The 14155-nt window shown below is 37.4% G+C and overlaps 1 protein-coding gene across 1 annotated transcript in view; it reads left to right on the top strand.

Annotated features, from left to right (window-relative positions):
- The first annotated feature begins 7628 nt into the window (after window positions 1-7628).
- Window positions 7629-14155, top strand: part of cpne9 (copine family member IX) — a 71608-nt gene continuing 65081 nt past the window's right edge. Inside the window, exons 1-2 of the mRNA XM_087781422.1 lie at window positions 7629-7736; window positions 10850-10890. Of these exons, the coding sequence (XP_087637548.1) occupies window positions 7657-7736; window positions 10850-10890 (121 nt within the window). The 5' untranslated portion in view covers window positions 7629-7656. The remainder of the gene's footprint in view (window positions 7737-10849; window positions 10891-14155) is intronic.

The following is a 14155-nucleotide window of genomic DNA, read 5'->3' as shown; positions in this document are numbered from 1 at the left end:
ATTCAACAAAAATTCAAATTTCATTCAAATCACCCTCATATCAACGAAGGGTTGGGATTATTTTCAGAGTAATCTTTTCCCATTTTTAGAGTTGTAGGCATTAATATAAGTACATTTTAATGCAGCGACTGCAGCTCAGTTTTGTCATTCTTCGTCCAAGATGAAGACACAAGCCTAAACATGAGGAATTGTTGATAAAAGGTAATAAGTCTGTTTGTTTGTAGTGGGGCTCCAGATTTTTAATTTTTAGATTTTTATTAATATAGATTATTGTTACATATATCGTATTGTTGTCCCTGTATCCTGATATGCATTGTATTGCCAGATTCTTGCGAACACACCCTCGTTTTTTGCTTCCACTTCAATTAAATTTTTAATGTCGGTTTATGAAGTTGCTCTTGTAGAAATAACAGCAAAATAATGATTTTATTTAGTTTATATTGTGCGTATCATTTCAATAGTGAAAGAAGTTCTTAGTTGTAAAATGCAATTTTCTCATTTTCATTTGTCTTTTCTTGAGGGATTTGTACTGAGAATTTTGAGACGTAGGAATGATGACAGCAAGATAGAATTACAGTGAGATTCCTTGTTAAGAACAGGTTGCATCACTGAAGCAGGAATCACGGCCTGGAAAAGATGGAACAGGAAAAGTCATATAGCAGGATGAAATGAATCAAAGATGAACTGAGGAGGTGAAAATCCAGTGCAAGAACAGCCTGAAGCGAGGAGCTCTATAGTCAGCAGCATATATATGAAGGCAGCATGGGACCTTAACCTTTGCTGCACGCATTGAATTCACAATTGACACCCGCGGTTCTTTTTTTTTTTTGCTTTGAAGAGTCTGAGGTATCCCTTGTCTGTTAGCTTGTCAGCCTCCTCTGTTCTCTAGAGTCTCTGGGACAAAGCTGTGGTCCCGAGAGGAACCCTGGACGCTGCTTTGTCAACGACCAATGGTGGACCTTATTCCATGTATCTGTCTGATGCACTGGAAGACGAAAGGCTGAAGGCTCAACTCGAATGTCAGCTTATTGATGTGTCTTCTCACTGGCCTACTTCAGTTACTAACGAATAGAATATGTTGAGTGAGGGAGCGCTTATGCAACTTCTGGTAGTCAGCATTGGACATAGTCAGCCAAACAGCAAAGTAGTGTTGACACACATTTTATATAATCATGCAGAAAACTAGTGTGTGCTAAATGCACTTTCATTGACTATTGTGACCTTGTCCGGCCCCATAATCAAACAACAAGGAACAAATATTTTTGTCATTAACATATCAACATATCAATATCAACTTTTCAAAAGAAATTGCCATTTTCTTCTTATGTACAAAACAACTATAACAAGAAAAACTAGTCTTATTCTATTAAAGTGTTCATTGTAAGAGGGTTTAAATTCCTCATTTTATCCAAGAAATTGGCTCCCTTTTTTACAGAATTCAATTCAATTTTTATGCATGGAGCAGTTTTCTCTCTCATTGAACACACTTGTCTTTTGTATAGTTGATTATTGAGAAGTATACATATTTCTGTGTATAATGGATGGCCTGATTCGACCTTCTTAAAAAGAGTTGTTTTTGGGATAATGGCTGGTGTGTTTCGTATTATTATACATCTATTTTTAAAACCCCTTTGTGATTTTTTTTTTAATCAGTTTTCTAGGTTTTTTAAAGCCTTTTCTATTCAAAGTTTAGAGACTCACAATGGCTTCTATTACAGACTTAATATTCTTCCTATCACGCACTGGCTGCCACTGCACTGTTTGCACTTAATACATCAACTATTATGCAGTACCGCTGCCACAGAAAATGTTGATAAGTGTGTGATTGAGATTTTCTGCTTTTGTAGTCATCCGTCTTTGTCTGGACAAACAAATGAAGCTGCCACCTTTGAAACACAAAGAGCTACAGTTTTGTTTGCTCATGGGTGTCTTTGAAAGTCCTCTATGATTTTCAGCAGTCTGGTAACAATAAAGAAAAGCTATTATATTAGAAAATACATAAATGAACATTCCTCTCTAAAAGTTATACTAGTAACCATGGTGGATATCTTCATTTATAAAACCTAACCTTTAACAACCAAGCAGGTCTTGTTAACATCATTTCTTCCAAAAGGAATATTAGGGTCGACTTCCCTTTATTTGAGGCTTTGAGCCTGCAGTAAATGGCACATTGAAAATGCTGAAAACAACAAGCATGTCACAGTGGGAGACTTCTCTTGCTCCGTTCAGAAGAGCTGATTCATAAGAGTCAGAATTAGAAAAACAGACATTCAAAAGATGACCTTCCCTTCTGACTGCACACGCTGATGATGAACTGTTTTTATGTAATATGTAAGAAAAGACAAAGATAAATCTTTATTACTCGGATAAAATAAATGAACAATGGATACGTGGAAACAGGAAGAAACAAGATGTCAGTTAACTTTCTCTGCACCTCTTTGACACATGCAGCGATGCATTCAATGACGTTAACATTAAATAAGTAAGTAAGTAAGTAAGTAATATTTATTTATATAGCGCTTTTCGAGACCAGGGTCACAAAGCACTTAAACAATCAAAACAATACTCAAAAAAGTACATACTTTAAAGATCAAGATAATACTGAGAACAACACAGGAGTTCGAGAAATTCAAGGAAAAGCCTAAACAAATAGAAACGTCTTAAGGTGTTTCTTAAAGGAGTCAGTAGACTCCATCAAGCGCAAAGAGAGAGGAAGATTGTTCCAAAGCTTAGGAGCAACAGCCTGAAAAGATTTCTCTCCTCTGGTCCTGAGCCGTGTGTGTGAAACCATAAGTAGATTCTGATCCACAGACCTCAGAGCCCGAGCTGGGGTGTAAGGCTGGATCAGATCAGTGATGTAAGGAGGAGCCTGACCATGAATAGCTCTGAAAGTAAGAACCAGAATTTTAAAGTTGATCCTGAAAGAAACTGGAAGCCAGTGAAGAGTTTTAAGGATCGGAGAAATGTGAGTTCTTCTACTTGAGCGGGTCAGAATTCTCGCTGCAGAGTTCTGAATCAACTGCAGACGAGACAGCTCCTTCTTGTTAAGACATGAAAACAAACTGTTACAATAGTCCAGACGAGAAGAAACAAACGCATGGATTACAAGCTCCAGATCATGTTCCGACAACATTTTCCTAAGTTTAGAGATTTTTCTCAGTTGAAGGAAACAGTTTCTGGTCAGTTTTCTGCAATGTCGAACAAGAGACATGTCTTTATCAAATACAACACCCAGGTTTCTCAGGCTCAGTTTGACAGACTGTACTGACTCAACCCTGGAACCTTATCATCAGGAGCAATAACCAGAGTTTCAGTTTTGTCCACATTTAGCTGTAGAGTGTTTTCACTCAGCCATTGTTTGATTTCTAGCAAACAATTGACCAAGCTGTTCAGCCTCTGGGGCTCAGTTGGATCAAAAGAGCAGTAGAGCTGGATGTCATCAGCAAAAATGTGATAAGAAACATCTGGAAATCTCTGAATGATTTTACCGAGGGGAATCAAGTACAGCAAAAACAATAAAGGACCCAGAACAGAACCTTGAGGGACTCCACACAACAGATCTGCCGATTCAGACCTCATTTGATTTGCAGATACACTAAAACTGCGCCCAGAAAGGTAAGATGAGAACCATTCTAACACAGACCCAGACAGTCCCACTTCATCCCTCAGTCTTCTCAGCAGGATCTGGTGATCAACTGTGTCAAAGGCTGAGGACAGATCCAAGAGAACTAGAACAGTGAATTTACCAGAGTCAGCCGACATCATGATGTCACTGGACACTTTCAGTAAATAAGAGGTTATTTCAGTGATAATTGAACAATGTGAGTATTTTGGGTTCAGTTAGTTATTTTAAGTTTTTTTAAGCTTATTTAACACTTTGAGTTTTGCATTGTTGTATTGTATAAAGGTTGTTGTGTTTGTATACAGTGTTGTTTAGTTTTATTGTTGTTACTTAATAGGTTTGTGTGGTCAATTATAGAGAAATAATGACGTTTTGTTTCATCTCTGGGTCAAGGCGAACGACCTCCACCACTGCATATGCATTTCTGGAAGCCAGGGAGGTCGTTCGCCTTGACCCAGAGATGAAACAAGGTTAAGTTGCTAGGAGAACAGATTTCCACAGATCAGGGGTCCAGTATTTTATTTATGTACAGGTACTTCAGAAAAAAAGAATTTCTTGACGTCTCAAGAGTCATAGGCTAATTTACTTTGGGGGAAAAAATTGTCAAAACAAAACACCTTTCAGGGATTAATAATCAATAATTAAAAAAAACAGTTTCCTTTGTGTGTGGCCCAGTAACAAATGCCTCCCAGAACAGCATCGGTCTTTGGACCGAGGGTTGTGGACAACCACTATACCTCTATTGTCTTTCGGTTCTGCAAGGTTTCTAATTGTACCTTATAACATCAAATTAATAACAAAAAAGATAGATGGATATATAAACTTTAATAATCCCTCTGGAGATCTCCGTCTGGAAATAATTTACAAAAATCCATCTAAATCCCACTCGAGTATGATACTTCAAGGCTCCTACTTTTTTTGACAAACTCCATTTAGATATAGTCAGCCCACGATCCCCAAAATATTCCTTCACATTTAAGGTGAGTAGGATTTAAACCCATCATTTAGGCAGGATGATGCTTCCTGTTCAGGGACTTTATTGGTAAATTAGTCATTGACAGAGTTAAGTGGATTTGTGGCTACATAAGCTCATTCGTCCCACGGCTCATTGACGTTGCTAGATTAAACTATTAGTGCGGCCAAGACCCATCCACCAGTGTCTGGTTCCGTCTGCATGTTGCCGTCATCAATGAATGTATCTGGAGCAGATTATCAACGGGAATGCAGCTGTTGTGAACAAGCCGACGATAACAAACGCACACTTTTCATCGGTAATCGTTTTTGTTGTTCGAGCAAACACTTACGTTATTGCTGTGGTGTCTCACTTTACTCTAGATTTGCTGCAAGTCTCCTGAACCATCTGGACTTCTTCTCAAATCATCCTTTTTTTCTCCTGTGTAGGGGAGTAATAACAGTGTCATGCACTTGAAGGTTGAACCTCGTAACCATTTGTTATTAAATGGCTGACATGGATGACCTGAGGGGAAAGATTTCTCATTTAACGTGACAGCTTTGGAGGCAGCTTTATACTCTACGACCACAATTAAAACAACCTTCTGCTCACCTGGTGCTCTCGCTAGCTTGAAGTTATGAAATATTCGATGGTGTCTGCACTGCTGTGATGTTGCCTAAAAGTGCTTCAGTACACACACACATATACATTATTCATATATATTACATTATATTACATTATATTTCTATCATTATTTATGTAAAAATAACTTTTTTTGATTCAACATGATTCAAAATTTGCTTAATCGAAATTGCTTTTTATTATTATTTTTTTTTTAGATGCATCCAGTGTTTGTGTTTGTGTACACAATAAATAATTTGTGTTTTTGTAAATGTTGAAGTGGTAATGTTCACCATGGCAATGTCAGTCACTCTTCTAACAGAGTTCGTTTTTTTCTTGCTTAATATTTTATTCAGTTTATTTTTTGTTTAAATGTGGATTTTTTGTGTGTGTGTGTCTTTTAAGGTTTGTGTTTTTTATGGCTTTTAATTCATGTTTTTTGTTTGTGGTTCAGGAAACCTGAGTGAAAACTCTGAAGCTAACAAGAGGCTCGTCGTTAAAAGGTTGCTAGATTCCTGATCTCTTGAAGGACTTTTTTTTCACATTTATTGCGAGATACTTTGACGCCTTGACCTCGGACAGTTCTTCCAGGTTCTACTGTTTGTTGAGTCACTGCATCATTCTTCACTTTATTGCCTGTCGTTGGCCTTCAACGTCTGCCTGACATCTTTAATGTTAGATGGGTTATAGTCAGCGACCTCATGAATGAAGATGAAGGTGTCACTTCTTGTCACAATAAAATGATAGAAAGGAGGTTGTTCCAATACATTGTAGTTCCTTCAGCATATATCAGTTGAACAATTATAGTCTGGTCAGATTCCTTGATAACACATAGGTTTCAACCACCCATTGAAGAGTTTTTTCCACAAAGAAATGACGGTTGGACATTAAATATTCTAGCTCATAGCTCAGGATGTAAAAAGTGATTCATTCATGGCAGCATGAATAACTAATACTTGGGAAAGTTACAGCCTGTCGAGACTCAGTATTGCCTACAAACATTATGCTCGTAGCACCTGAATTTATCTCTATTAACTTTTGTCTAATTTGTCTAAATTCCACATTCAAATTTACACTGTTACAACCAATATCAGAATAGTCCAATACGGACACTATTTTACATTCATAGTCACACAATGGAACCGATTATAATATATATTTAAATTATATTAAGACGTACAAAACTTAAAGAAATTGTGCAAAGATTATTTACACTAAAATAAGGATACATATACCTGAAATTGATTGATACTTTTATTTTGTATTCAGCATGACTCCATGGAGAAAGTGACAAAAGCATTTTTCTTCCAAGGGAATGTTGCCCCGCCATTTTTGGCAGCGAGTCAAGGGAGGTGTATCTGGAATCCAAGCAAGTGTCAGGAGACGCCAGAGACGGCACAGATTGCCATTGATGGCCACGGACTGCAACTATGGCATCACTACCTGCCACTTTCACTGTGAGGATCTCAAGTCCTCCTTTTTTCGAGGTACAAAAGTATTTCACCACATCAGCTCTATTTTTGTGACCCACGTTCCTTATAGAGCAGGTTATGTTTTATCATTTAGTAACAAGGTTTGTTTGTAAGATTATGTCCTACAGAATTTGATACTGCCACGTTATCCATGATCCAAGACCCTGTCTTTCCTTTCGACCGTCTTCTTTTTCTCTAGCTTCTCCCCTGTTGATGGCACAGGCTGTATACTGTCCCCACTGAGTCTGGCTGTGCATCATTGCTGCTTATTGATTCTCTGAGACCTGTTTCTCAATAATGTAGGTTTAACTGTTAGGTGTCTTGTGATAAATATGTCATGATTTGACAATTGAAAATATAGATTTAAATGGTTTGAATGATGTCATCTGCTGCCTGAGATGTCACTTAGATAAACTGTGTCTCTATATAAAAAGGTTTATGGGGTGATGAGTAAAACTGAAGTTCAAATCCCATTTTTTATCCGGGAAATAAAGAAATAATCAATAAAATAAAACAAGAATATCAATGTGAATTGTGCTGGAATAAAACCCCTCAAGCAGGAGGTGAACTATTTCTACCACTCTGCTGGTCGGGGGATACATAATGTTTAATTATTGTTAAATGTATGTTATCGTATTTTTTCCTCACAATCCTACGCACACACAACGCGGACTAAAGCATCTTGCTATTGCGCGCACCTCCGGTTGGCTGCGCTCTCCTCCTCCATACCTACAGGCAGCGGCCAGACTCCAGGAGCGCACGGAGGATGAATAAACTTTAAATAACAACTTTCCCTCCCTACCTTACCCGTCTCTCCTCCTTCCTCCTCCTCTCTCTCTCTCTCTCCCTTTCTCCACGGCTTCAGAAGCAACACGCACAAAAAAACCCTCCACAATGGATTTATCGCGCGCACGATGCTGCCTCTGCCGCCGCTGATGTGAACGATCCTGCTGTTCGCTCGTGGACATTCGATACCTGCGTGGGTCGAGATGATGGCATCCATCGGGGAATTCGACCCTCTGAACACCAGAGTCCCAGCAACTAAAATAGAAGTTACCGTGTCGTGTCGGTGAGTCGCCGGATGATAAAAAAAAAAGACTAAGAATATTGCGCCTCCGCAATTCAGAGTAAAGTTAATTGGTGCGTCTTGTTATAAATCCGCGTTAAAATACGTTTTCCCAAACGTTTTAAAACGTAATCTACACTGTTATTTGCTTAAGATTAAATGGTCTATTCTATTATAATAATTGTTTTGTTTTTATTAAATATATACTGTATATTCAGCATACAATTCAGTCATCGGTCTCCACATATTGCCTTTTGCACTATGATAGCGGATTTACTAACATCAGCTGGAATCTAAATAAAGTTCTGAGTCAGTTAACTTATGTCACATAGGATAACTTTGTCTTAAATATTCGTTTTTGATTTGTTTTACATCGGATTCACGCGATGTTAAAATCATATACACATGATGACATCAGATTGTTTTTCTTTAATTTGTCGTTGATTTGAATCTGTGGTATAAGTAAAGATTAATTTGTACAAATATAATGATAGGAAAACATTTTTTTTTTTTATTTAGGATATAAGATCTAGTCATTTTCCACGTTTCCATGACAATAACTACTCAAGCTCTTATAGCAATGACACTGTACTGACAAAATGGTGCTTTTGGGTATTCCATGTTTTATTTCTGCTTAATGTATAAATGCACAAAAAATAGTAAGGAAAGCTTAGAATTCTTTTTTGTGATCAACAAACATTTTGATTGATTGTTTTCCTTTGATATGTTGCTCTTTCCCTAGTATAAGCACTAATGTCACAGTTTTTTTTTTTTTCCGATACATATCATATTATTTTCGTATGAAATGTCATTCTTATTACGTTACTGAAGTCATTCTTTAAAGGCAGAAAAGCCTATTGTAAGGTTATTTTTGGTTAATACTTTACTGAGGGTTACAGGATTAAGGATTACTGACACTTATTTTGCTACTTCTAAAGCAATATTTTCATTTGTTAAGCTGTTGAAGAGCTTCAAAAGCAAGACCTGAGCTTCAACAATGGCATCTTCATAGGTCGTGATATCAGCACGATTCTCTGAATTGACGTCATCTTTCGGTTGCAGACCTTGAGTTTGACTCACACGGTTTAGACTAGGGGTCCCCCCCCTGTTTTACACCACAGATAAGTTAAATGTTGGCTTCATATTCACAAACCGACCTGTATATAGAAACTGCAAAATGATGTTTCACTCATGTTTGCTGGTTTACATTATTTCGGGAGTAAACTTGACTACCACAAGCGTCATAGGCTAATTTTACTTCAGAGAAAATACCTTTTGTAAAAAAAACCCCAACCTTTTACATTTTACTTTTAGACATTAGGATCAATAGAACATATTTGACTGAATATATATATATATTTTTTGTGTGTGCGATCAGGTAACAAATGACTCTCTGACCAGACTGGTATGAACTTGTATAGTTTTTCTCCATTAAAGTTTCTAATTATCAATATCTTTACCTTTCATCTTCAATTTTATACCCAAATTATTGACAAAAATCCATTTATTCACACACTGATTTTTTTAAGTCAGATTTTATTACAGTTCTTATCTTCTTATTTACTTCTTATTTTTATTTTTGAATAATTGTATTTGGGTTAGTTAAAAGTAATACAATTAATTGACTGCCGATTAATACCATTATGTGCAAAAACTTAACATAATATATTTGGTTAACTCAACTGATTTTAACTTTTTTTTTCACTGCTAAAGGATCCTTAGACGTCCTAGTCCGTCAAACTGAACCACCTCCAGAAATCGTTCGGGTTACACAACAAGTGTTGAAAAAGAGATCCCCACGAAACCTCTGGGAAGCCTTTCAACAAACCAATGGACCTCTCTCTTATAAGTTGACCTAGATGAATATCTAAGATATGCTGCTCCGCTTGTATGTTAACACTCACACGCGTGAAAGATATAGGACAGCTTCATTAGCATATCCAGCATTTAAACTTCACATTTGAATTCCTCCATCTATTTATCCTCCGCCGTTCATAGCCCGGTGACAAGCAGCTGCCACTCTCTAAATGGTTGACTGCTCTGTTAAGCCACAGACTGGTTGTTTGACTGACTGCAAGACGGAAAACTCAGGCATCCCTAAAACTGTCAGGCGGCCTGTGTGTGCTTCCCGTCCTTCCAAATCACTCCTACATAATGAATGGCCGTTTCCCTGCGTCCCTCCTGAGACCAGCCAGAGCAATGCAGGCCAGACACCTGAGCTTCGCCACTTGAGTATGGGAGTGAAATCACCTGGAAAATCACATGATGGATTTATCCCTGGTTTAATTTCAATAGGAGATGGTGTCTTGTGAGGTTATTTTTTTTCCTAAATTACATTTTCATACTGTTCATTTTTGCCTGGGGAATAGAACACCGTCAAGCTTTTCCATTTTAATGAAAAAGTCGGAAGGAAAATCATGCATCTGAGGACATTCTATTGCGTAATGAAATTGCAGTCAGGCCTGTCGCTGTGACACATTTTAAGAAATTATAACTTGTTCCAGTAAATACAACAGCGCCATAAATATACTTTATCTCATATCATTATTTTGTTCACGCTTCAGGGGAACAACTGTGAGATTCCTAAGAACAATACAGTTCAATTACATCACACCAAGACAAATATACACAGAGACACAGTAACATGAATTAATTAGATCCACTCGAGAAAAAAAAAAACTTAATCAAAATGTTAATGAGGATAATTGTGTTAAAGCCGGTTCTGATGTTTTGTTTTGAAAAAAGATGGTATTTTCACTGAATTTACTTTAGCCTGGGTCACTAAACATGTCAAGATTATTCAAAGACTAACCTGTAAACTTGTAAAAATAAATGAAGCACATTCATTAAACCTGTCTGCTGTGTAAATAAGGTTTCACTTAACTAACCTTTCAACTAACCTTAATAACTTTCCACACAATGAAGTGTTCCCAGTGGACTGAATCAAGTGTTTAGAGGCTTTTTTTTAAACACTCGGGAGACTAAAGAAACAACACAAGTGTTAAATGGCATTTAGGAATTCATAATGAACGTCTGGATTATTATGAGACACTGACAGAATCGGTTGAATGCCCTTTTCTTTACTAAATAATCCTTTCACTTCCTTTTTTCCACAGGAGCCTGCTAGACGTGGACACCTTCTCCAAATCAGATCCTGGTATGTACAATGTTTGCTTTTTAACAGTTGCAATAATATGGAAGTATATCAGTGACATGGGAAAATTGATTGATTGAAATGGATATTTCAAATGTTGAAACTTTTAATCTTCTGATGGTATTGATAAACGTTCATACAGTGAGTACATATACAGTAAACAAGAAACAACTACTGTTTAGAAGTTTTAAAGAAAATGGGCTTGAATCTTTTACATGTACAAGTACATAGTGATCTGAGCGGCATATTTCAGACAGTAGTAGAGTTAAAGAGTTGCAGGTTCAAAGCCCGTATCTATATATCATTGTGTCTTCCTTGTATTTGATAAAGACATGTCTCTAGTTCAACACTGAAGAAAACTGACCAGAAAATATTTCCTTTAACTGAGAAAAATCTCTAAACTCTAAAGGAAAATGATGTCACAACACGATCTGGAGATTATAATCAATGCGTTTGTGTCTTCTCATTTAGACTATTGTAACGGTTTGTTTTCATGTCTAAACAACAAGGAGCTGTCTCGCCTGCAGTTAATGCAAAACTCTGCACAGAGAATTCTGAGCTGCTCTAGTAGAAGAACTCACATTTCACTTAAAACTCTTCACTGGCTGCCAGTTTCTTTCAGGTTCAATTTTAAAATTCTGGTTCCGAACTATTCATGGTCAGGCGCCTCCTTAAATCAGTGATCTGATCCAGCCTTACACCCCACTCGGGCTCTTAGGTCTGTGGATCAGAATCTACTGATGGTACTGAGGAAAAAAAAATCCTTACAGGCTGTTGCTCCTAAGCTTTGGAACGATCTTCCGCTCTCTCTACATTTGATGAACAAGCTTAAGACATTCTTATTTGTCCAGGCTTTTCCCTGATTTTCTGGGACTCCTGTGTGTGTCTTATGCGTCTTGATCTTTTAAGGATATATTTTAACTCTGTTTGTGAAATGCGCTCTAGAAATAACCATTACTTAATAACTAACTAACTTACTTATTTACTTACTTACTTCAATGAGTAGGACACTTAACCTGCTCCTGATGGTGATCTTGCATGCTGTTTAGCAGCCTACTCCTATCAGTGATACTTTTAGTTATTAATCTGTGACCATGGAGTTTAACCACAATCTTAACTCTGTCCATCATAAATAAATTGTAAATGTATGTAGTCGCGTTCATTCAAAAATGTACTACTCTGGAATCCCATAGAAACGCCCCCCCCCCCCCAAAAAAACAACAACACAGATTACAGATTAAATTGAGCATGCAGTGAAAAAAAAAACATTTATACTGTATTTGTGTTATTCAGTATGGCATCATAGATATAGGGACACTCAAGCACATCAGGTGACCTGAAATTTGCCAGAGGGATTGACTAGATCTCCCATGACTGCCTCCCCATGGTATCCAGCTCATGAAGAGCTGCTGTTAGAGTGACAAACGCGTTGCCTTGCCAACCTGTCCACAAACATAGAGTTAATATAAGGATCCAGTCATCCTGCATAAATTAATGTACATATACAGAATATCTTGGTACGGATTCACTTACAGGATAAATTAAGTAACAGGAAGACGAACAAAGAGAAGATGAAACATTGTAACTGTCATTGACATTATCATTCCAAGTATAAATAAACACACTTGTGGACATTTTTAAACAGTTTTTGGCTGGAGGTTATCGCTGTTAAGATAAATGTCATACTTAAATGTCATTCCTCAATCTCTCGGCGATTCTTTCCTTCACATCACGCCAGCAATTCAGGCGTCAATGTCCATGAGTTGTCTGTGTCCCAAGAAGGACGAGTAGCTCTTAAAGGTCAAAACCCAACTTTCCTGACTTTCTCACGTGTTTCAAATGTTGAAGTCTTCCTCCCCAAAAGTCTCTCACCCTGACCACACTATTATCACCATGACCACACTATTATCCACCACATTATCCCAGTCTAATATCTTACGATAGGTTACGAGAGCAGAGCCCATTATGCTATGCTATGTGGCAATTTTTTCGGTGTCGGCCAATCACAGCAGGGTGGGTGGGATTGGGGTAAACAATATTAAATCTCAGTGGGCGGGGCTAAAGCACATTTTCTTACATAACATTTTTGATGAAAAGAGAGTTTTGTACAAACAGGCACTTATTGTGAGTGAGTACAATAGAGGTCCAAGATCTATTTATAAGACACTCAAATTAACTTATTAGTTGCCCTTAAAATTATGTTATAAATTTAGAAAAATGAAGTTGCTGCCATGAAACAAACCAGAAAAAAAATGTTAATAATCAATAGTAACATTGTACAAAAAGCCTTTGGTCATACAATCTTCTCATAGTTATATATGTAATAACTTATTATCAAGAAAATATGTCTAAATATAATCTCTTAAATTAAGCTCTTGTGATTTATTCCAATACTTATCATTCAATTCGTACAAACAACTACCATTAAAATCCAAAACATCCAAAACAATCTGAAGAAAACAAGCTCCTCCCACCATGTGTGTTTACATCCCGGTATATGAGAAAAGCAGCACAGGAAATGAAAAGATAAAAAAAAAAATCCAATTAAAGTAGGCAGTCCAGATATATTGTTCATGACTTAGTCTCATGAGAAGAAGACTCGGATACATCGCAAATACCGACAGTCTGTTGAGGATCTTCCAAATGACACGTGCAGATGTGTGTTTCCAGCTGCCTGTTAATGCTCACACACATCTGGAGGAGATAATTAGCAGCCGTACGATGGTAGATGGAAATGGAGTCAGCAAAGTAAGCCGAGAGTCGGTGTTCTTCCCTGTCTTATGTCCGCCTGAGATAACGAGTGCCACTTCGTCCAGGACTGTTAAGTCAGCACAACGGCAGTCACGGAATAAATCATTTGAGAAGTCAGACTTGGGTAAGGCTTAGTACATCTACACCACAAGCTAGCAAGGCAGGTATTAAGAAGGTATATTTTTGTCACACTAAAACAAATGGCTATTTTAGTGAAGGTCATATCACCACCGGCATCAAATATTTTTGATACCTACCCCTAACTTTGTATTTTCTACAAAGATACTTTGAGTATCTTTTTTTCTTTCATTTTCTCAGGGAGACATGTGATGAACCACAGTTAAATTAAGATTTATAGTAAAAACCTGGGGCGCACAGTGGCGCGCCTCACAAGAAGGTTGCTGGTTCAATTCCAGGCCAAGCCAACCTTTCTGTGTGGAGTTTGTATGTTCTCCCCGTGTTGCGTGTGTTTACTCCAGGCACTCCGGTTTCCTCCCACAGTCCAAAAAACGTACAG

This window comes from Callionymus lyra, chromosome 19 (assembly GCF_982586985.1).
Source record: "Callionymus lyra chromosome 19, fCalLyr1.hap1.1, whole genome shotgun sequence".
In the NCBI taxonomy this organism is placed as follows: domain Eukaryota; kingdom Metazoa; phylum Chordata; class Actinopteri; order Syngnathiformes; family Callionymidae; genus Callionymus; species Callionymus lyra.
This window is presented reverse-complemented; position numbering and strand designations above follow the sequence as displayed.